At 43.6% G+C, this 23,408-nt stretch overlaps 1 protein-coding gene across 1 annotated transcript in view; it reads right to left on the reverse strand.

The window, feature by feature from the left end:
* Positions 1-23,408, reverse strand: part of OBSCN (obscurin, cytoskeletal calmodulin and titin-interacting RhoGEF) — a 192,867-nt gene that overhangs the window by 137,933 nt on the left and 31,526 nt on the right. Inside the window, exons 11-27 of the mRNA XM_074157645.1 lie at positions 20,385-20,660; positions 18,451-18,726; positions 17,046-17,321; positions 16,291-16,566; positions 15,396-15,671; positions 14,514-14,789; positions 13,119-13,394; positions 12,031-12,306; positions 10,639-10,905; positions 9,890-10,159; positions 9,393-9,656; positions 5,211-5,477; positions 4,723-4,835; positions 4,067-4,220; positions 1,958-2,062; positions 1,019-1,285; positions 82-351 (exon numbers count right to left, since the gene is read on the reverse strand). Of these exons, the coding sequence (XP_074013746.1) occupies positions 82-351; positions 1,019-1,285; positions 1,958-2,062; positions 4,067-4,220; positions 4,723-4,835; positions 5,211-5,477; positions 9,393-9,656; positions 9,890-10,159; positions 10,639-10,905; positions 12,031-12,306; positions 13,119-13,394; positions 14,514-14,789; positions 15,396-15,671; positions 16,291-16,566; positions 17,046-17,321; positions 18,451-18,726; positions 20,385-20,660 (4,185 nt within the window). The remainder of the gene's footprint in view (positions 1-81; positions 352-1,018; positions 1,286-1,957; positions 2,063-4,066; positions 4,221-4,722; positions 4,836-5,210; positions 5,478-9,392; positions 9,657-9,889; positions 10,160-10,638; positions 10,906-12,030; positions 12,307-13,118; positions 13,395-14,513; positions 14,790-15,395; positions 15,672-16,290; positions 16,567-17,045; positions 17,322-18,450; positions 18,727-20,384; positions 20,661-23,408) is intronic.

Below are 23,408 nucleotides of genomic sequence, written 5' to 3' on the forward strand. Positions count from 1 at the left end.
TGTAGGAAAAATTACTTTCCAGGGACTGTGAGAGGGAGGATCTCTCGTGATCTAATTCAAGCCCAGGCCATATCACGTTACCTCTGACAAGCAGGTTTGCTGTGGATTTTGATTTGCCAATGGAGAACTGAACAGTGCCCGTCATATCAACACTGGTTTTCAGGATTGTCAGCCGGTGGATGGTGCCTTCCTGCTGCATGATGATGTTTCTGCCAGCCTGGAGGACTGCTCCCCGTAGGAACCATTTGGGCGGTTTCACGGATGGAATGGATATCTCGCACTCAAAGTTGGCTTCTTCAGGCTCAGTCACATCCTCATCACACAACTCCTTTACAATATTAATGGATTGCTCTGGATGAAGGATGGAATGAGAAAACAGGGGTTTAGGAGTCATGAAACAATCATAGAATGGTTTGGGTTAGAAGGGACCTTAAAGATCATCATCCTGTACACTCATGCCATTTTTTCTGCATTAGAATACTGCACTTTTGGGCTCAAAACACCTTAAACCATCATTTAAAAAAAAAATAAAAATAAACATATATTGCTGGTCACAAGTCAGACAGCGAGACTGTGAAAAACAGCCTCAAGAGAATCCAGATCTGTTTCCCGGTCCTATTTCTAAAGCCACCTTCCTATTGTGATGTCAAATGTTTGGCACTATTAAAATGGAAACGAAGATTCATCGAAATGCAGATGTTGATAATAGAAAGACACTGATTAGCTAAAGCAACTTCTCTCTGAATAGCAAACTTTCTCCAGCACATCTGACCAACTTCTCTGGAACAGGAATTTCATCACTTTCCTTAGGAGAATATACCACACATACATTTTACAGGATGTTCCTGCACTTATAATCCTAAAATGAAGCAATATCAAGTGACTTCAAGAGGAAATCAATGCAAAATTAAAATACTTTTAAAGTGCTATTGTGTTTTCAAAGTAAATGACAAGGGCTTTTTAAATCAGCCAATCCTCCTTCAAATGCATCCTAGAGGGGATAAAAATGGTTTGCTACCTTCAACAAAGAAATTAGCACTGCTTTTGTCATCAAAGGCATCACAAGTGTATGTGTCCTCGTCTTCATAATCTGCATCATTGATGATGAGTTTCCGATAGACACCATCGCTCACAATTTCGTATTTGTCACTAGGGTGAATTTCAACATCCTTTTTATACCATCGAACTTTGGCATTGGCACGAGACACCTGGCACTCCAGGAATCCCCGATGTTTTTCAAGAGCGATCTTATCTCGCAAAGGCTTCACAATTTTTACAGGCAGTTCTAAAAGGGATAAAAAAAAAGATGGAAGAATCAGTACGGTTTCCATGAAAAATGCCAATTAAAAACTCATTAGCAATATTTCTTTTATGTTCAGATATTTGGATGATGACAGGAATCCCCACTATGCTAAACACTCAACTAACACACAGCAAGTGAAGAGCTAATGAAAGGAAAACTTTTTATCCCTATTTTACCACTTGAGTGGCTGAACTGCAGAGATAATAGGTAATTTATTCAACAGTACACAGCAGTGCTATGGCAGAGCCAGGGATTGATCTCAGATTTCCTGAGCTCCTCATCAGTGTGTTAGTTCAAATGTCTTCCTTCTCTCTGTCTCTATCACGCTGTTTAACTTAAACACGAAAAAAATGCTGCATTCTTTTTAAACATACACCAGAAAGAGAAAATGGAGGAGAAAGTCAAGCTACAGCTTTTTGTCTCTCAAAGTTCAAACATGACTTTTAATATCTTAAGGTACAAAACCAACCTCCTGAGAAAATAAACCACAAAAGAAAATTCCCAGGCTGATTATTTCCCATGCAGTAAGGTGGGCAGGAGCTTTCCTGAAAACTCGAGGTGTTGTTTAACCTTCTTCACATTAAAACTGAGGAAAGTTGGTTGGTTTGTAACATGAGAGAGCTTAAGCAGTATTGGCATGAAAAGCATAATTACCTTTTACAGTAAGCTGGGCACGAGATTCTGCCTTTTCTGCTACAAATTTGATCTCTGCTGCATCTTCGACTTGGACACGTGTGTAAGTCAGTGAATAGGTCTTTCCTGAGAACAGAGACACAACCAGACATAGCTTCCCCTGAGCAAACAGCTTTGGTCTCCAAGGCACGCTGCCCGGTTGAGCATTGTTCATTTGGTTTCAGTGCATCACCAGCTGCTCTCATGGCGGCAAGGCCGACCATTCCCCCATGTCTATGTCCCTGTGTCAAAGGATAACCTCACCTCAGATCCTCCAAAGACTGATTGAGTGTGGTCCTCGCCGTCTGGATAGGACTTGAAAGAGAAGGATCCCGCCCACCGTCAGATGATACAAGTTCTCACCCACTGCTGGCAGCACGGGGTGGTGGGATGACACCAAATTTCTTTTATTAAGGTTCCCACCATGTCACTGTCCCAGCCTAGCTGTAGCCCCAAAACAAAAGGGGAACTCTCTGCTGAACCTTCTTAACTTGATTTTGGAGGTCAGACCCTTCTCCCAGCTCTCCCCTACCAGCACTTTCTCCAACCCACCCCCATTCGAGAACGAGATCCCCCTTTTATATCCTACCATCTTGACGCATTCTAATATTGTCGGCAGCCTTCAGCTTGTTGTCATTTTTGTACCATTGGGTTTGGACCTCATCATGCGAAATCTCGCAAACGAAAGACGCACTCTCATATTCATTGACTTCCACATCTTCCAGTGGTTTAACAATCTTGATATCTCGGGCTGTGAAATCATAGACACAAATATTGATCTGGGGTTTTGCCATAACTGGGTGTGATGTGTTTACCTTCTGTGTACTTGCATGGAAAAAATGGGATTGTGTTTTATTCTAGATGAACAGTGAATACCTTTTACGCTCGAACCTACAGACAGAATTGCCATCTACAGCAGAGCTCACTGCAAGAGGATTTTATGGACACCAGGACTTCAGAAAGGTTTTAAAAGAAGTTAAACATATTAATGAAGAAATTTTGCCAAGGAAAACTAAACACAAGCCTATAACCTCTCATGTCACTATAAACCTGGCTCATTCACACGCTTCTCCGCATGCTCTCCTCTGACACGCTTGTTTGTGTGTCCAGGCTGTATCAGCCACAGGCACCTCAGCCACATGTTTTATCAAGGAGATACCTTTTTTTCAGACTTCCCTGAACTCAGTATAATCCTCTACCTCTGCAACTTTGCACTGACTTATGCCAGAACTGACCCATATTTCTGTGCTACTGCAGCCTTTTCCTTTTGAAAGGAAAGGCCTTGATACACCTTGGATCAGCCACAGGAGCAGAGCTCAGATGCAAACCAGCCAGCATTCAAACAGAAAAGCATCCCAATCACAACGTCAGGGAGGAAAAGGGGGGTTCAACACAGCAATGGAACAGGACAGATGTTCATGAAGATATTGCTGAACCCAAGCGGCCACATGAGGACAGCATCTAGTAAGCAATAAGAAAGAGCTGATCTGTCTTTTCAGATGTCCCTCTGGAAAATAACATCTGCCAGGGCACAGCAGACCATTCAGTAACTGGCCTTCAGCACTAGCTCATCTCTGGTGCTTCAGAGCCTGGTGACAAAATACATCTGTTGCTTGACCAGTTACACAGTTCAACACAGGGAGAGAAAAGCTGCCCTGAGCATGAAAGAGAGATGCAGTCAGAAAGCAAAAAGTAGGGAACTTCTTGAGATCATACCCAGGGCTTGTCCAGCCCCTATTCAGGCAAAATCCCCTTGTGACAATGGCAGAAGTTAAACCAAACCATGTCAGCACCAGCCAGTGAATCCCTGCTTTGTGCCTGGCTGTCCACTATTTGCCAACTTGTGAATCTAGAAACACCATCTAAATTCCAGAGACCAGAAATCACTTATGATAAATGGAAAACCGAGTTGGCATCTCTTCCGAAAGGATAGAGCAAGCACAGGACAGCTCTGCAAGCACCTTCTCACTAGGAAGAGAAAGTTATCCAAAATGAGTAACTGAGAAATACACAAAGCGTCCATGAAGCACTTCATGCCATGGAGTAAAAAATACTGCAGTAGATGTAATTTCCTACTTCAGTCAAACATACCATGAACCTTTAGGGTAGCTGATGTCTTGTCTTCAGCTGCTTCACACGTATAGGTTCCCTGGTCTTCATATTCACACTTGTGAATAATGAGGCTTCTCTTGTTTCCCTGGGAAATAATCCCCACTATCTTACTTTGCCGGAGCTCTTTCCCATCCTAGAAGAGAAAAAGCCAAACCAGATCACCATCAACTCATCCACGTCTGCAGCGAGCAAAACAAACAGTCAGATCGGTGTTTAATTCACCCGTCTCGTTGGACTTAATGGAACTGCGCTTACTGGAACATCTGCTGAAACTTAAGCCCAGTGGAAAGTTTTCAAGAAGTAGAAATTGCTGAAGAACACGCATAACCTTTGGTTGACTTTAGACATCTATTTGAAGGCTTAAAGCACGGTACAGGGTTGGCAATAAACCCCTTCAGACATTACCTTGAAGAAATGCCGTTATCCTTATTTAAGGGAAGTATCAGCTGAGCCCCAGAGAAGGTTCATGAAATGCCTGAGCTGATCCCCAAAATGGTCAAGTAAAAGAATATAAGCAAAAAGGAGCTATATAGTAAAGGTTCAGACTCACATCCCCTGGAAAGTGAAATTAAAGGCCCTCATTCCCTTTCAGAGAAGTCAGAACTTAAGATACCACTATTCATTAGGTGCTGTACCTTGAACCACTTAACATCCACGTTGGGCCTGGACAGCTCACACTCGAATGTGGCCTTTTCCTTCTGTGTTACGCTGACGTCTACCAAAGGTTTGCTGATTTTCACAGGCAATTCTGGAAAAAAAAAAAAAAAAAAAAGAAAAAAAAGAAAAAAGAGAGAGAAAGTCCAGTTAGTGGGGAATTAGGTCTCCAGGACCATCTGGCACAAGCAATAATGAATAGGCAGAGCCCGGCTTCCATGTTTAGTAAAACTTGTGACAACAAAATTGTATTGTTTTGAGCACATTATCAGGATTTGTTTTGTGGACAATGATGTTACAATAATCCTGTTGACATTAGAAGGACACGTTACTGACGACGGTCCAGTGCTTAACATCCCTCGGAGTTACAAGGATAGCTTGTTGCCCTCGTAAAAGCTCAGTCTCTGCATCAGGAGAAGACAATCATGTCCCACACCAACCAGGGCCTGAGAGTTCTGGGTTTGTGTACCTGTCACCGTGAGCCTCCCTGACGAATGAATGCCCTCTGCTTTGAAGGAGATGAGTCCTGCATGTTCAAGAGTCACTGAAGAAAGAGTCAGTGAATGTTTCTTGCCCAGGACACCAATATTGATATTCGGTGCAGGCTTCAGCCGAACACCATCCTTCTGCCAGGTCCCTTCCACGTCCTCATGAGATACCTCCACCTCAAAGGTGACAGTCCCTTTCTCAGAGACTTCAAGGGGCTGAAGACCTTTCACCAGCTTGATCTGCCTCACTGGAAAAACAAGAAGGACAAGTTGGAGATCTCACACCAACAGCTGTGAAACAGCCTGAGGACTTCCAAAATAGATTATTTCCCTATTCCTCATGCAGGTACTTCCCAATTAATTGATATCTGCCCATACAACAACCACTTTTGCAGGAAACAAAACCTGTTCATGACCATGCTGCCAGCATGGCTGCTCTTCTTAAAGCGAGTGCTTTCAGTTGGGTCAAACAAGTCAGCCAGACATTGCAGAAAAAGGGAAAATTTGCCCTCTTTCTAGCAAGATCTACCATTCATGTCTGTGCCAGAAATAAGCTTTGAAGTTGTACACACACACACACACACACACGAGTAGGGGCATTCCCATGCTGGGTGAGGTGGTCACCAGTCACGATCAGGAAGAAACACTCTAAAAGAAGATAACACTGCTATTTTTCACACTGTGACCATGATCCCTTGTTACTCAGAAGAAGAGACCAACCACCACCTCTCTACACCCTCCTTTCAGGGAGTTGTAGAGAGCAATAAGGTCTCCCCGGAGCCTCCTTTTCTCCAGGCTGAACACCCCCAGCTCCCTCAGCCTCTCCTCATTAGACTTGTGCTCCAGACCCCTCACCAGCTTCATTGCCCTTGTCTTGACACGCTCCAGCCCCTCAATGTCTATCTTGTAATGAGAGGACATGTCTTGATCCAGCCAAATGAGGGAAGTACACACACTTCCAGGAGCTTGTTCTTTGTTTCCCAAACCAAAACACCAGCTCTCCTGGGCTTTGCTCACTAGAAGTTGCATCAGTCCCCAATTTCTGATTTGAATTTGTGGCCAGTCCCTGTCCCCCCAGGGTGCCTCATTCTCTAAACTAAGCATAGCGTGCCTGTTCTCTTCAGCCTTTCCCCGGGTTAATAGATATTTCAGCCCCTCAAACAGTGAATGGAACAAGGATCAAACTGAAGTTATTTCAGGGAGACAGCAAAAGAGACTTGCAAAAACATTAACTAAATAGCATAGCAACTTTGAACTCAGTAAGTGGTCTCCTGGATAAATCTTCATCTGGTGTCATACGCAGGAAGGAAAAAAAAATAATCACTTTTTCAAGGGTATTGTCATAAAGCAGCAACAGTTAGGGAATGGTACAACTTCTACAGGATTATTTTAACAGACATTATTTTGTGTCCAGAGATTTGAAATTTCATACTCTTGTTCCCAGTATAATTTCTGCTATAATTACTTGACTTAATTGTACTTTTCCCTGCTGAAAGCTTAGAGGCGTGTCAGCTGAAGAACAACTGTACCCATGACATACTTATTTAAGCCTTCCACAAACATGTCCACCTGGTCACAACTGAAAATTGATATTCAGTCAGATATGTTATTGATTTGAGCAGCTCGGTTTTTTCTAGGATCTCTTGGCAACTTAAGATCAGAACAGATGCTTATCTTTCGATGAAGCAACTTTTATACTGGAGTAAATCAACAGATTTTCACATAGTTATTCCTTATTTCCCTTGCTCCGAAAGCAATCTCAAACCAAACGCTATCAGTCCAGCCTGGTATTTTTTTAAAAAAGGACCTATGAAACCACGTTTCTTAGCCTAAAAGTGAGCACCAAATAATAGTAGCTCGATTCCCCAGGCTATGAGCATTTAAAGAACTTTTGCTGACCTCAATGTAAGCTGTTAACACATTCCACTAAAAAGAGGCCATTTGCTTAGATGCCAAAAAAATGGAGCATAATTTTAGACTTCTGCTTTTAGGATCTTGCTTTTGCTGTAAAGCAGTGTTCTCGCTCAGTGCCTTCTCAGCTGGAAGACTCAGATGCAGAATACATATAGTCTAGTGAGATTCTTGTATACATCCCCTTTCCTGCTGCATCTCATAACTAAGGCTTGGATGATCATATGCAAAGGGATTTCCTACTACGATGAGCCAATTCTCCTTTTTGATCACCGTCCCTCTCAAATCACCTCGAGTCTCCATCACTGCACAAAACCATCTCAGCTCATCAACGGAGGAGCTACTTTTTACAGTGACACTGAGTGCAAGTGATGAGAATGCAGGTGGGTGCCTGAAAAGCACAAACCAAAAACCCTCTCTCTCCATTAGAATAGGAAGCTCATAAACCAGAGACAGAGAGACATTTTTGCTTGCATGACTCACCTTGCACAAAAACACTGCTGGCAGCTCTCAGGACTACCCAATTACTTCTTATATAAACCCTGTTCCACCATTTTTTGGTTTTACCACTTGGCTATAGCAACAGTCGGTGCCTAAAAATAAGTGTAGCTGAATCTACAACCAACTGCTGAAATATCTTGCTGGAAGCAAAGTGAGTATCATCCAGAGTCTGAAAAAAAAGGCCTTGGGAGGCAACGTAGAAGAGGATGGAGCAGCAAATTGCCCTGTACTGCTCTGCATTCTTCCAAAACACTGTGACCACGAAGTGCTATATTTCTTTATCTTCTGTGGACCCAGTTCATCTCATTTAACTGAGACAGTAAACCTGAATCTAGTTCTAAATCAGGCTCGTAGTCTCCCGTGGTTCCTTGAACACTCAGAAAGACACTCCAGAACGTAATTCGGCACATCTAAGACTGAAAACGCTCGCTGGAGGTATTGTTCTCTCTGTTGGGTACAGAAGGGGCTGGAAGTGATGCACTAGATTTAGGCTGCATGAATCCAAGCCTAATCTACCAGCTTCCAGTCTCTGGTAATGTCTGTTTCTCTCTGGAGCTATTCAGTTTGGAAAAAAGGATGAGCAATCGCCAATAAAAGTGATTACTCCCCATATCAAGATACTGAAGAAGTGGGTTTCTGACAACTGTCAGCCAGGAAGATTTTTGAAGATGAAGCTGTCTTAGCAGTGCATGAAAGTGATTTGACAAATTCTGCTCTGTATGAAGCAGTCTGACATCAAATTTTGATCTCTTTGATACCATCAGAAGACCACAACATTACAAGGCTGGAAAGACCTGCAAAAATCAGCTAGCCCTTCTCTGCTGCTCTAGGACAAACTCGGCTCTTTATGTCATCCCAGACAGATATTTCACCAACCTTTTCTTAAACTCATGATGGAGGCTCCAAAACCTCTCCAGACAACCTATTCAGTCATCCAATGATTAAAAAGCTTTTTTATTGTGTAACCTGGATCATTGCAATTGAAGTCCATTATTTCCTGTCGTTACCTCCACGTGGAGAACAGGTTGTTCCCTTCCACTTTATAACAGCCTTTTATGTACTTGAAGGCTGTTATCAAGTCCTTCCTTACCTATTATTTATGACCTCCACAGCACCAATTGGTGGCATAGGGTTTTACAGACAAAATTAGATAGTCCTCAAGTGCTTAAATCCTGTCTTCGTCTATCCTGTAACAATCATGACAAAAGCATGTGGGAAAAAGAAAGGAAGTACAGGGCTAGGACTGACACACCATCAGCTTACTTGAAAGGGCAGCACCCTCAGATAAAAGTTTTCCTTTTGTTTTTTTGTTTGTTTGTTTGTTTTTTTTAACCCTGACTGAATACAAAGAGACATTCTGAAAGAGGTGGTTTGCAGAGAAGAACTGGGGCAATGGGTGGCTGAAAAGGGAATAGTTTGCCAAAAGCCGTACAAAGGAAAAAGACAGAGTGTACCAGAGTGAGAAATTTCAGAGGAAGGAGAAGAATCAGCTAAGAAGGTTAATGGTCAACAGGGTGACAGAAAGCTAGTGGGATGAGACGGAAGCAACAAGAATCAACCAACTGTTCTCTGTTTACTGCCCTTGCTTCCACCTCTTCTCAGTTTTTTGATGGTGATCAAGCCCGTGGTTGTGTCCCCATGTCCCCATGGCAGGTGAAGGTGGAAGTGGCCATTATGATAATGACAAAGACAAGAATCCACCTTCAAACCCTGCCCAGGGTATTTATAGAACTGGAGATCATTCAACTTACTTTCCACATTGATCTTGGCTTGAGTCTTGTCATCAGGACTCTCACAGCAGTAGAAGCCCCTGTCTGCAAAGGAGATGTCCTTAACCACCAAAGTATGCTTTGTTCCCTCAGATTTGATCTCTATTTTTTCACTGGGCTTCAATACAATGCTGTTCCTCATCCATTTCACCTCTGCAGGCTTGGTCAGCTCTACCTCCAAGGTCACTGTGTCCCTCTCTTCAACTGTTCTGGGCTCCAGTTTCTTCTTGAATGAGATTGAGGCCTCTACCAAAGGAGAAAAACATTAGTGAGAATGTAGAGGATCTGGAAAACAGGCTTTCAGAGAGCATTTAAATGGTCGCTCATGTATCTCCAAGTCCCAGTGCATTCTGGGCACCCATATTTAATGATGAGAAAGCAGGATTTCCCTTCTGCTAGGAATCTAAGCACAGCCACACGAAACAACATAGGTCATAGCATCAGTGGCTGCCTATGCAACGGGTTTTATTGCTTCTTACCTCTGACTCTGAGATTGGCTGTGCTTTCTACACCCTCAGCATTGGCAGAGATTTCAGCTGCATCTTCCAGCGTCAGATCAGTGATGGTGAGGCTATGGTTGGTGTCCTTCTGTGAGATCACATACTTCTTGCTGGCTTCAATCTTGACACCATTCCTGAGCCAAGTGACCACAGCATCACTGGGAGAGATGGTGCACTTGAACACAGCCTCTTTTCCTTCCTCAGAAACCACGCTGTTGAGACTTGTAGTGAATTTCACCACCCTGGGAGCTGATGGATAGGAATAAAACATTTAGGAGCTTGTTTTCTGAGACATGGCATGAGCATCTCCAAAGAGCCAAGAGATTCAATGATTTTATCAGAAGCATCAATTTTTATTACTTACAATAAGTGATCACAATAACGGATCATCATATTTCCCATCTCTGAGTAAGTTTTGTATATAAAGATGCCAGAAGAGCAAAACAAAACAAAGGAGGAGGAAAATTGCTCTTAGATTTGGCCTACTTGATTCCAGCCTCAAATGCAGTGTGAGATATTAAGAAACCTGAGCTCAACAGGTCTCAAAATCATGATGTACTTCACAAACAGAGGTGCCAGTGACATTCAGAGAGAGGAAGTGGAGTTTTGTACTTTTTTGTCCAAACTGGAGATCTCACAAACACATGAACAAACTCAGCTTTGCGGGGTTGTTATGGCTGAGGACAAAACCCAAGGATCCCTCTACATGATCACCATTAGAGACATACCTTTGGGGGTGATGGTAACACTGCTTTTGTCATCTCTGGACTCGCAGGAGTACTCTCCCTCATCCTCAGCCCGGATCCCTGTTATTGTCAGGGTTCGTTTGACCCCTTCCTCATGAATCTGGAAGCGCTTGCTGGGCTTGATCTCAACTCCATTCCTGCGCCACACCACCTTCCCTTTGGCGTGGCTCACGTCACAGGTCAAAGAGATGCTGCCTCCAATCTCGGCATTAACAGCTTCAAGTTTTTTAGCAAACTTCACTGGGATTTCTGAGAGGCAGAAGATGGAAAAATTATGAGAAAGGGAAAGATAATAAACTTGTTCTAAGAAATTGGTTCTGGAAAACTTTAAAAATAATAATGATAATTAAACGAAAAGAAAAAACAACCCCAGAATTTGTTTGAGGATCAGAGTAGAGAGAAACAAACCAGAAAGGCGGAAATGTAGGGAGATTCCTCTGACAAGGTATTTTAATATCACTATCATTCTGTAAAGCAAGAACAGTGTTTTAAGACATGATTGGGTATTGCCTTCCTTTTGTTCTTATCTTTTATGTGATGAGACCATGTGGTGTTTTTACATCGGAGCCTGATTTTTCTGACTAAGTATAAACATCTGAAAGGCTGCATAAGCCACCTTTATCTCTTTTGTCACTGGAGACACAGTGAATGCAGTCTGGGAAATCCAGGGTGTGATTTCTTTCATCCTGAAGGAGACACTTCAATAGGTCAGATGTATCATGACCTATTAGCAACCACTCCTCTGTAATGACTCCAAAGGGAGCTCAGTGGTTGCACCTCAGCCGCAAACATCTCTAGTGTGGGTGTCTGAAGAGAAAGGAGCAGGCCTTTGCTCTGGGACATCACCCCATCATCTCCATCTGTGGGCCAGCTGTACTTCATCCTTCTTATCAATTGATAGACTTAGCTTTGACTAGGGAACAGCATCCCGGGTGCACCATTCCAGGAACAGAGGAGGATACCAGTCAGGTCCTGTTTCCCCATGGGACTAACTCACAAAACTTCTCACACAATATTCCTCTATATCCTCATCGGCTTTGTCATGCTGATGAGCAGACTGGGGAAGAGCTGAGGTTCTGCCCACGCCCAAGGTACTGGGTTAGCAGGAGACAGAAACAGCGTGATGAGAGAGGGGAGATCCACAGCACCCATTGTAGGCCTCCTTGCTCCCAAGTGGCCAGCAAAGGACAAAAATTGGTTATTTGGAAGCAGGAGAACTGTGCTGGCCCATGGTGGGACAGCCACAGCAGCTGCAACAACAACTTAAGCCTTGAGGTTGGAACAGTTTTAGAGTTTAGACTTCACCTCCATCCTATCACGAGGGAAACATAGCTGTAGGGTTAGGACACGGCGTGTGTGCTGCTCTCTGCTCACCTTTCACCTGTACTTTGAATTCCTGCTTGTCGTTCTTCGTCTGGCAAGTGTACACAGCAGTGTCTGTGCTCTCAGCCAGCTTCACTGTCAGGGTCCTGGATGCCCCCTCACTCTTAATCTCGTATTTCTTGCTCGCTTTGATTTCTGTTCCATCCTTGAACCACTTTACGGCAGCGGTTTCAGGCGTTACTGAAGTAATCAGTGTGATGCTTTCATGTTCTTGAACAATGAGAGGCTCTTTCTGGACAACTTTCTTTTCAAATTTAGCCTCTGGTTCTAGGAAAGACATTAAAATAGACAAACTAATAATACTCAAATCCTTAACACAGCAATTTTCTATTCCTCTCTCTTAACATAACACCGTATAATGTGCCTCATAACACCAGCTCATCCATGATCTGCAATGACCCAGGGAATATGGCTGAATATTTGTGCCTGGTGTAATCTTTTGCTGAGCAGGAAGAATGAACATGATCTGCCAGGTAACCCAGAGCTCCTGCTTAGAAGAGAAGCAAAGGAAAGAAAATGCAAACATATATTTGGTGCTGCCCAGAAAAAAAACAACCCACTCATTTCTTAGAAGTAAAATGACCTGTATAATTCTTTCCTCTCCTGTTTTTAGGATTTTAGATGAAATTAAGAAGTGTTAGTGCACTAAAGCTGAATATATGACCTTTCTTCTTTTCTGTTTGCTCTGTTACCTCTCTCTTGACCTCTTCTCTATCTTGTACAGCACTTTGCCCCCAAACTGCCCAGCTTTTCTTAGTGAGCTTTCTCCACAGCTCTACTGCTGCTCTTCAAATCTTCCCACCTCTACTTTCAGTTCCCCACCACTGAAACAGGTTGGTTGATGGGGTGTGCGAAGGAGGTAAGCAAAAAACTACACAGCATTTTCATAGCCAAAAAAAGTCTTCAGCCAGACTTCCCACCTCTACACTGCTAGATTAAAAAGGCCAAATTAATGTGTGATGTGGTTCACTGACGCTTCTCCAGGGGAAATGGCTGCGCCATGGCCACTGGGTAGGGAATAGCCAGTTTTCCTCTAAGCCACACAGATTCCTCGTTAGATCCTCAAAATGAGTACTCACCAGTGGGTTCCAACTTGAAGGTCAGCTTCTGGCCTGCAGCCTCGCAGGTGTATTCTCCAGCATCTTTCTTCTCCAGCTGCTCTATAACCAGGCGCCGGGTTTTGCCCACAGTTTCTATTTTGAATTTTCTAGAGGAAACGAGGAGTCTTCCATCCTTGTACCATTTCACTTCGGTCGCATCCTGTGCTACCTCACAGCTGAGGGTGGCACTTTCTGTCAGGACTGCGTTCACCTCCTTCTGGACCTTTTCCTGGTTTATAAATGCAGGTTTGGGCTCTGAATGCAGAAAAGGAAGAAAATATGGATTAAGGGATTAAAATGAGATCAGTCTTACAGGTTTCTGTGCAGACATTTGGAAAATATTTAGGTTGCCACTCACCAAAACTGATTGCCTTCACTGGGCGATATCTACCTTTCTGTGTGACCGAATCGCAATGTGGAAACTACAGAAGCAAGAGCCTACGAATGGAGGGGACCACGAAGGTCCTTGACATCAATGCTATGGTTGCAAGCCACCACGCAAAAAACGTGTAATTCCAATGTTCCCAGAGAACATCTTGGCCTGCATTTCACCGAAAGCTCGCAAATTCCTTTTACTTAGGACCTATAGTGAAATGTGAAGGTCACAAATGTAGCGCTATGGGCTTCTGGGTCTCTTCCACTGTCACAAATGTGACTTTCAAAGGGGCAAAGGAACCACGATCTCCCTCTAGTGCTCAGGGAGGCCAGGATCATGGCTGGCAAGGTACCCAAGGCTTTTTGCAGCGTCAACACTCCCTTTAGAACATGCCTAAAGTTGCTTGGGCACCTTGTGAATCCTATTCCAAAAGACCAATTGCTGGGAATCTTTCATGACAAAGGGACATTTAGCACCTGGCAGAAGAGTTAAGGCATCTCAGAAGGCTGAGATCTCAAACACGCAGCAGCACAAATTCAGAAAAAGGGCTGAGTTTTCAACCCATCTTGATGAGCGTCAATGCCGAAACTGTAAATGACAAAGCATATTCCAGCCTCTCGGTTTTCAGAAACGGGATCATAAGGCTAAAAACAAACGGATTTTTGAATGGCTCCTTCCACTCAAGAGGTTCAGTGCACAACAATTAACGTTTGGGATCCCAGAAATGGGAGGTATCTGAATAATATATTGATTATTATTTTAATTATATTTTTATCTGCAATTATTCTATCCACAGAATAAGAATGAGATGGGCCTTTGTGCCATGCTGGAGCCAAATGTTCCCGTTTCTACAAGTCCAGGCAACCAGGTACAGAAAATCAGGTGAACGCTACAGGGCGCAACAAAGCCCAGACTATTACAACAGAGTCTTTGTATAACAGCTATTAAAAATATTACTTTATAATCTTCTGCTGTAAGACAGACAAGATGTGTCTCACCTGTGACATCAATCTTGAAGGTGACTTTCTGGCCAGCAGCCTCACAGGTGTACTCCCCAGCATCTTTCTTCTCCACCTGACCCACCACCAGCCGACGCAATTTCCCCTCCGACTCCACCTTGAACTTCTTGCTCGAGGTGATCAGTTTGCCCTCCTTGTACCATTTCACATCAGTCTTCTCCTGGGCCACCTCGCAGCTCAGCGTGGCATTTTCTGATAGTGCAGCTTTCACCTCTTTCTGCACCTTCTCCTTGTTGGTAAACACAACTTCTGGCTCTGCAAAGAAGAAGAATTTTAGATGTCTCCAAGATATGATGTTACCCAATCCCCTTATCATGGCTTACAGGTAACACAGAAAACCAAGCCTCTGACTCGACAACACACATTTAAATCTACTGATATAACATTCAACCTGCTTTGTGGTGAGTTTTTGTGTTTTGTTTTGGGTTTTGCATGCAGACCTTAGGCAAACCATACCACTGGGGTTCTGAAATTCACTGAGAAGCAGTGGCATCACTGAGTTGTTCTGGTTGCATCAACATGTGAGGATGGAGATGTGGAATCAGTACTTTCCTATTTGCATCCCTGTTCCTACAGTGATGGGTAGATTCCAAAGTTTTTCAAGGATGCAGCTCCCTATTTTCAGGGGTTTGTAATGTTTTACATAAAAGATATAATAATATTCATTTTTTCTAAATATTCCAGAAATAGAAATGCTGAGAGAAAGAATCTTCTCTCACACGTGACATCAATCAGAGCCAGGCCACCTCAATGATGTTCTCCAAAAATTTGAAGCATAAGAGGAAAAATTCCTATGAAATATTATTCATTATTCTAAATAGTCTAGAAATAGGAAAGTTGGGAGAAAGAATCTTCTCTCACCCGTGACATCAATCTTGAAGGTCAGTTTCTGGCCAGCAGCCTCACAGGTGTACTCCCCAGCATCTTTCTTCTCCACCTGACCCACCACCAGCCGACGCAATTTCCCCTCCGACTCCACCTTGAACTTCTTGCTCGAGGTGATCAGTTTGCCCTCCTTGTACCACTTCACATCGGTCTTCTCCTGGGCCACCTCGCAGCTCAGCGTGGCATTTTCTGATAGTGCAGCTTTCACCTCTTTCTGCACCTTCTCCTTGTTGGTAAATACAACTTCTGGCTCTGCAAAGAGATAGAATTTCAGAGTGTCTCCAAGGTATGGTGTTGCCCAATCCTCTTATCATGGCTTACAGGTAACACAGAAAACCAAGCCTCTGACTCGACAATACACATCTAAGTCTACTGGTATAACATTCAACCTGCTTTGTGGTGAGTTTTTGTGTTTTGTTTTGGGTTTTGCATGCAGACCTTAGGCAAATCCTACCACTCTTCACCACGACCCTGCTCTGAAATTGACTGAGAAGCAGCGGTATCACTGAGTTGTTCTGGTTGCATCAACATGTGAGGATGGAGATGTGGAATCAGTACTTTCCTACTTGCATCCCTGTTCCTACAGTGATGGGTAGATTCCAAAGTTTTTCAAGGATGCAGCTCCCTATTTTCAGGGGTTTGTAATGTTTTACATAAAAGATATAATAATATTCATTTTTTCTAAATATTCCAGAAATAGGAATGATGGGAGAAAGAATCTTCTCTCACACGTGACATCAATCAGAGCCAGGCCACCTCAATGATGTTCTCCAAAAATTTGAAGCATAAGAGGAAAAGTTCCTATGAAATAATATTCATTATTCTAAATAGTCTAGAAATAGGAAAGTTGGGAGAAAGAATCTTCTCTCACCTGTGACATCAATCTTGAAGGTCAGTTTCTGGCCAGCAGCCTCACAGGTGTACTCCCCAGCATCTTTCTTCTCCACCTGACCCACCACCAGCCGACGCGATTTCCCCTCCGACTCCACCTTGAACTTCTTGCTCGAGGTGATCAGTTTGCCCTCCTTGTACCATTTCACATCGGTCTTCTCCTGGGCCACCTCACAGCTCAGCGTGGCATTTTCTGATAGTGTAGCTTTCACCTCTTTCTGCACCTTCTCCTTGTTGGTAAACACAACTTCTGGCTCTGCAAAGAAGAAGAATTTTAGATGTCTCCAAGATATGATGTTACCCAATCCCCTTATCGTGGCTTACAGGTTACACAGAAAACCAAGCCTCTGATTTGACAATGCACATCTAAAACTATTCGTAGAACATTCAACCTGCTTTGTGGTGAAGTTTTGGGGTTTGGTTTGGGTTTTGCATGCAGACCTTGGGCAGACACCCTACCACTCTTCACCATGACCCTGCTCTGAAATTCACTGAGAAGCAGCTGCACTGCAGAGTTGCACTGGTTGCATCAACATGTGATAATGGAGATGTGGAATCAGTCCTTTCCTATTTGCAGCGCTGTTCCTGCAGAGGTGGGTGGCTCCCAAAGTTTTTCAAGGATGCAGCTCCCTGTTTTCAGGGGTTTATAATGTTTTACATAAAAGATATATAATACTATTAATTTTTCTGAATACTCAAGAAACATGAAGTCTGGGCCAAAGAATCTTCTCTCACCCGTGACATCAATCTTGAAGGTCAGTTTCTGGCCAGCAGCCTCACAGGTGTACTCCCCAGCATCTTTCTTCTCCACCTGACCCACTACCAGCCGACGCGATTTCCCCTCCGACTCCACCTTGAACTTCTTGCTCGAGGTGATCAGTTTGCCCTCCTTGTACCATTTCACATCGGTCTTCTCCTGGGCCACCTCGCAGCTCAGCGTGGCATTTTCTGACAGTGCAGCTTTCACCTCCTTCTGCACCTTCTCCTTGTTGACAAATGCATCTTCTGCCTCTGGAATTAAGGGTACAGAGGTAGATTTAGAAAATTAATCTTTCAAACACACTCCTCTTCTCAAATGCATATATTAGTCTTTGGATTGTGATGCTCAGAACGGGTTTCCCATTCCCATTCTCTGCCAACACTGTCAACTGAATGTTAACATTTGAATAACACCAAGTGGTGGTGAAGGACTCCTTTACTGGTAGTCCAAGATCACTTAGATGGCCCCAAAGGTTCTTTCCTTTCCATGACTATCATTCTCCAAAATCTACATAAAACAAGTTCACATATCCCAATGTTCAGCAGCACCCCAGTGGATGCAGTCTGTTAGAAGCCCGTTTGCTGTAAGAGGACAAGCATTAAATTGTTCAAACAAGCCCAGAACTGCCATTTGCTTTGCCAGCAAAAGCAAATCTGGTCTTGGGAAATAAACTTCATGTGCTTATTCTGTGTCTATAACTGTATTTCCCAAATGTTCCAATTATGTGTAATCCCAGAACTGTGTTTCTCTAACACATTAAAAGTATCCAACCCCCACGGTATTTCCTTAGTACTGCACCCTGCCAGAATCAAAAAGCAATCTAATATATGAACTCCCCAATTTGCTTTAAATTTATCAAGATCCAACTGAGAGATGTCAAAAATAAATCCTATTCTTGCTAATGTCATTGCGAAGAGACCTGGTTTCTTCAGGTACTGCTTCTGCCACCAGTTCTAGTATTTCCTTGCAGTTGGCAGAGGCCATAATGAAAAGGTTTCCTGCATAATAAAGAGACACTTTATTTAAGGAAGGAGCATTTGCAAAAGAACACTTGTGCTCAGAAGATTTTCTGTGTCCTTTAACTTCTCCTGCAATTACTGAACTCTCATTTTGCTATCAATTCATCTCCACCACATATCCAGGGAAATTCCCCAATGACCTTCAGCCTGCCCTGGGCTTGAGATACGGAAATCCACAACATTCTTAGTTTTCAAAGAAGGGAGACAGATCTAATAGTTTGAACACAACTGCATGAGTAAACCAGCAGAATTTAAATGCTGGCTCCTTCCCTGCCTGCTGAGACGGAATTTGCCAAGCCACAGAACTTCTCTCCTTCAATTTTTTCAGGATGTAAATCAGAGATACAGTAAATTCACTCACCCGTGACATCAATCTTGAAGGTCAGTTTCTGGCCAGCAGCCTCACAGGTGTACTCCCCAGCATCTTTCTTCTCCACCTGACCCACCACCAGCCGACGCGATTTCCCCTCCGACTCCACCTTGAACTTCTTGCTCGAGGTGATCAGTTTGCCCTCCTTGTACCATTTCACATCGGTCTTCTCCTGGGCCACCTCACAGCTCAGCGTGGCATTTTCTGATAGCGCAGCTTTCACTTCTTTCTGCACCTTCTCCTTGTTGATAAATGCATCCTCTGCTTCTGTAGGGTGGGAAAAGCAATTGTAAAGTCACAGATATATTCATATTGTCCAAAATCCTCACAGCTAAATGCAAAATCCTGCTTATGTGACCTTCTCACAGCTCTGTCATTTTGTAATGATCCCATTCACAAGTCAAAATACACTCAGACAGAACGTGGCACTCTGTACAGCCTAAGGACAACACATCACCCATTTCTGAGCAAAATGAATCAATGTCTCGGGACTTAAGGTTCTTGTCATCCCTATGGATCCTGAAGAAATCAGACTTTTTCTTCCTCAATGTAATGCACATATAAGAACCCAATTTCATCCACTAGTGGGACTCTGGTATAAGCCATGCCCATTCTAGGTACTTCTTGAGCATGATTCCAGACTTATTTTCCCACACACCTGGGAGCTGACCCTACCTTTACCCCTATAAATCACAACAGCATTTATAAATTTCTTTAATTGTTCTTTACTCTGAAATTAGAAAACAAGGACCACCATTCAGCTCACAGATGAAGACATCTAGCTATAGGCATCTGTGTGACAGTGGATACACGCAAGCTGGTGTCCTGATCAATCTCACTTCTCAATGAACATCCAGGATACACAGTCCCTGGAGCCCAGAGTGTGATTCATTTTGCTCTGTAGTAAGGGGAACTCATGGACCTTTCTGTGATGGGAACAAACACATTTCTCACCTCTGACAACAATCTTGAAGGTCAGTTTCTGGCCAGCAGCTTCACAGGTGTACTCCCCAGCATCTTTCTTCTCCACCTGACCCACTACCAGCCGACGCGATTTCCCCTCCGACTCCACCTTGAACTTCTTGCTCGAGGTGATCAGTTTGCCCTCCTTGTACCATTTCACATCGGTCTTCTCCTGGGCCACCTCACAGCTCAGCGTGGCATTTTCTGATAGTGCAGCTTTCACTTCTTTCTGCACCTTCTCCTTGTTGATAAATGCATCCTCTGCTTCTGTAGGGTGGGAAAAGCAATTGTAAAGTCACAGATATATTCATACTGTCCAAAATCCTCACAACTAAATGCAAAATCCTGCTTACGAGACCTACCCACAGCTCTGTCATTTCAGAATGGTCCCACTCACAGCTGAGATACTCTCAGACAGGACATGATCCTTGTACACCCCGAAGACAACGCATCACTCATTTTTGAGCAAAATGAATCAATATCTCAGGAGTCAAAGTTCTCCCAGTGCCCATGGATCCACAAGAAATCTGACGTTTGCTTCCATAGTGTAATGCACTTATAGCAACCCAATCTCATCCAGCAGTGGGACTCCAGTATAAGCCATGCCCATTCTAGGTACTTCTTGAGCATGATTCCAGACTTATTTTCCCACACACCTGGGAGCTGACCCTACCTTTACCCCCATAAACCACAACAGCATTAAAAAACATCTTTAATTGTTCTGTACTCCAAAATTAGAAAACAAGAAGGACCACCGAGTGGGATTCAGCTCACTGATGAAGACATTTAGCTATAGGCATCTGTGTGACAGTGGATGCACATAAGCTGGTTGCTTGATCAACATCCCTACTCGATGAAGATCTAGGCTGCAGAAACCCTGGAGCCCAGAGAGTGATTCATTTTGCTCTGTAGTAAGGGGAACTCATGTTCATTCTTATCACAGAAAGGTCCATATCTCCCACCTGTGACGACAATCTTGAAGGTCAGTTTCTGGCCAGCAGCCTCACAGGTGTACTCCCCAGCATCTTTCTTCTCCACCTGACCCACCACCAGCCGACGTGATTTCCCCTCCGACTCCACCTTGAACTTCTTGCTCGAGGTGATCAGTTTGCCCTCCTTGTACCACTTCACATCGGTCTTCTCCTGGGCCACCTCGCAGCTCAGCGTGGCATTTTCTGATAGTGCAGCTTTCACTTCTTTCTGCACCTTCTCCTTGTTGACAAAAGCATCTTCTGCCTCTGAAATAGGGAAACATTAGGGAAAAAAAATACGTAAGATATAAAGAGCTTTCAACAAGAAGATATTACGTGTATTCTGCGTAAGTACTCTACAAGATCATTTCTTGTAAGTAACATTGCTTTGCAGTTCTCTCTATCACATAGAACAAAGCACCCTCAAAACACAGTCCATGTAATTATCACACCTCTCTGACTAGTCTTCACCAACAGCTCCAGAACCTCATTTTCACACTTCTTATAATGAAGACAAAGATCAATTTCTCCCTTTGTGTCTTTGTGATATTTCTACACCTCACATTTGAAACTAACCAAATATACCACAATTATGAGTTGCCATTTCAGTTATCACATTATTTACAGGAATTTGTCAACATCTTGGTATTTTATATTAAGACTGGGTGTTGTTCAGAAAATACCTTGTAACTCAATCCCAAAGAAATGACAAAGATACAGTTCTTAATATGGAAAAGTACTTGGCTTACATTATACATAAAACTGACTTATAAAATTTGAAATACACTTTTTTTTTTCCTCGGAAATCTCTAATTTTTCAGAAAACTGGCCATAAGGAATCTTCTCCTAACACACGCAACAAGAATGAAGTCTTGAAAGTCATTTTCTTCCACAGAACCACTTAGAACTTCCTTCTCAACAAATGAAGTTGGCATCAAAAGGATATTCAGACTAATTAGTAATTAGTTACCTGCAGTGAAAAGCTTAAATTGTCACCTTGCTAAGTAGAACTGACTGATAAATTGCACCTTTTGCCGATTACTTTGATTGTTTTACCAGGTTCTCCTTTTACCAACAACTGGTGTGGTCACTGTTAGCTTTTATATTAGCACACATTTGAGATGTAGGAGGACAGATAGACCCTAAATAAATGGGCTTCCACTTTTTTCCCACTGATTTACCTTAAGAAATAACTGCACAAGAACTGTAAAATATTTCTGGTATGCCTACAGGATTGACATCACTCCCAACATTTAGTACAGGTTGCCTTTGCCTGTTTGGGTCCCAGGTACAAACTTGAGCTTTGAAGTCCACAATTTCACTGTTACAGAAACACAACCTCCAAACAGAAACACCGGACTAGCAAGTGTATGGGGTCACCATCGCCTTTCAGTTGCAGCACAAGCATGGAAGATAATTCCTCCAACCAGCTTCAGGCATCGGGGTTACCTGGTTAAGGTGACCTGGGAGTTTCTTGGTTCTCCGTGGCAGTCATGGTGAACCCCTTCACATAATCACAGAATGGCAGGGCTTGGAAGGGACCTTCAGAGATCATCTCCTCTAACCCCTTGGCCAAAGCAGGGGCACCCAGAGCAGGTTGGACAGGGACGCATCCAGGTGGGTTTTGAATATTTCCAGAGAAGGAGACTCCACACCCTCTCTGGGCAGCCTGTTCCAGTGCTCTGGCACTCTCAAAACAAAGAGGTTTTTCCTCATGTTGAGATGGAATTTCCTGTGTTCCAGTTTGTGCCCGTTGCCCTTTGTCCTGTCACTGGGCACCACTGAGAAGAGTCTGGCCCCATCCTCTTGACACCTGCCCTTTAGATATTGATAAGCACTGATGAGATCCCCTCTCAGTCTTCTCTTCTCCAGGCTGAACAGCCCCAGGTCTCCCAGCCTTTCCTCATCAGAGAGATGATCCATTCCCTTGATCATCTTCGTAGCCCTCTGTTGGACTCTCCAGCAGCTCCCTGTGTTTCTTGAACTGGGGAGCCCAGAGCTGGACAGAGTACTCCAGATGTGGCCTCACCAGGGGAGAGTAGAGGGGGAGGATGACCTCCCTCCACCTTCTGGCCATGCTCTTTTTAATACACCCCAGGAGACCATTGGCCTTCTTGGCCACAGTGGCATATTGCACTTCCATAAGCCGTACTACTGCCTTCCTCCCCCCAGTCACTCTCTGCAGCCTCCTGATGCCATCCTTTACTCCTCCCTGATGACTTTCTCCTCTGCATACCGTCTCTGTCATGTCTGTACTCTGAGTGGCAGCAGCTTCCTGGGAGGACAAGGAGTAGGGGTAAGTTCAGGTCAAGTTCCTTCACTGCTGACCACGGCACTACATGCAATCCTGGGATCCACACCATGGGCTTCCCGTCAATATCATATAGTTCATGGAAGGAGAGAGGTCCTACAGGGAGCAAGCCAAGCAGGAACCCAGCTTACACACTCTAAATTTGAGCTCCTCTGTTCGTTCGTATTGAGACTAGAAGGGGTGTAAGGAGATGTCATTGTCGTTAACGAGGTGTCATTAACGAGGCAGCGTACATGGCCTATGCTGGGTGATGCAAAACTCCTCAAAAGCACACGTCAGCCCATTTGCAGATTAAGCAGCAATTTGGTATCTAAAAGAGCTCAAACACTCACCATGGTTTGCATTCAAAACCGGTTGCGAAAATACACACTTTTCAACTTCCATCTACAGCTTGGATCGTGATTACGAGGGGTGCTCTAAACAAACGAGTTACAAACCAGTTGGTGTAAATGGGTGCTGTATTTAGAATTTCAAGTTCACAGGACAGAAACATTCTAGATGCTCGCTTGTCCTCTGCATTCTTGCCATTTAATATTAAACATTTTTATAGTAATAGGAAACCAGACCATATCTCTTAATCAGCTTATGAAGTGATTTACATTGGCCAGTAATTTGTCTTAAAAATTTATTTTAAAATTAAACTATCATCCAGATGACATTTCCGACCTCAGCTGCAGTTGGTTAGTGATGTCCCATTGAAACCG

This window comes from Numenius arquata, chromosome 12 (genome assembly GCF_964106895.1).
Source record: "Numenius arquata chromosome 12, bNumArq3.hap1.1, whole genome shotgun sequence".
Lineage (NCBI taxonomy): Eukaryota > Metazoa > Chordata > Aves > Charadriiformes > Scolopacidae > Numenius > Numenius arquata.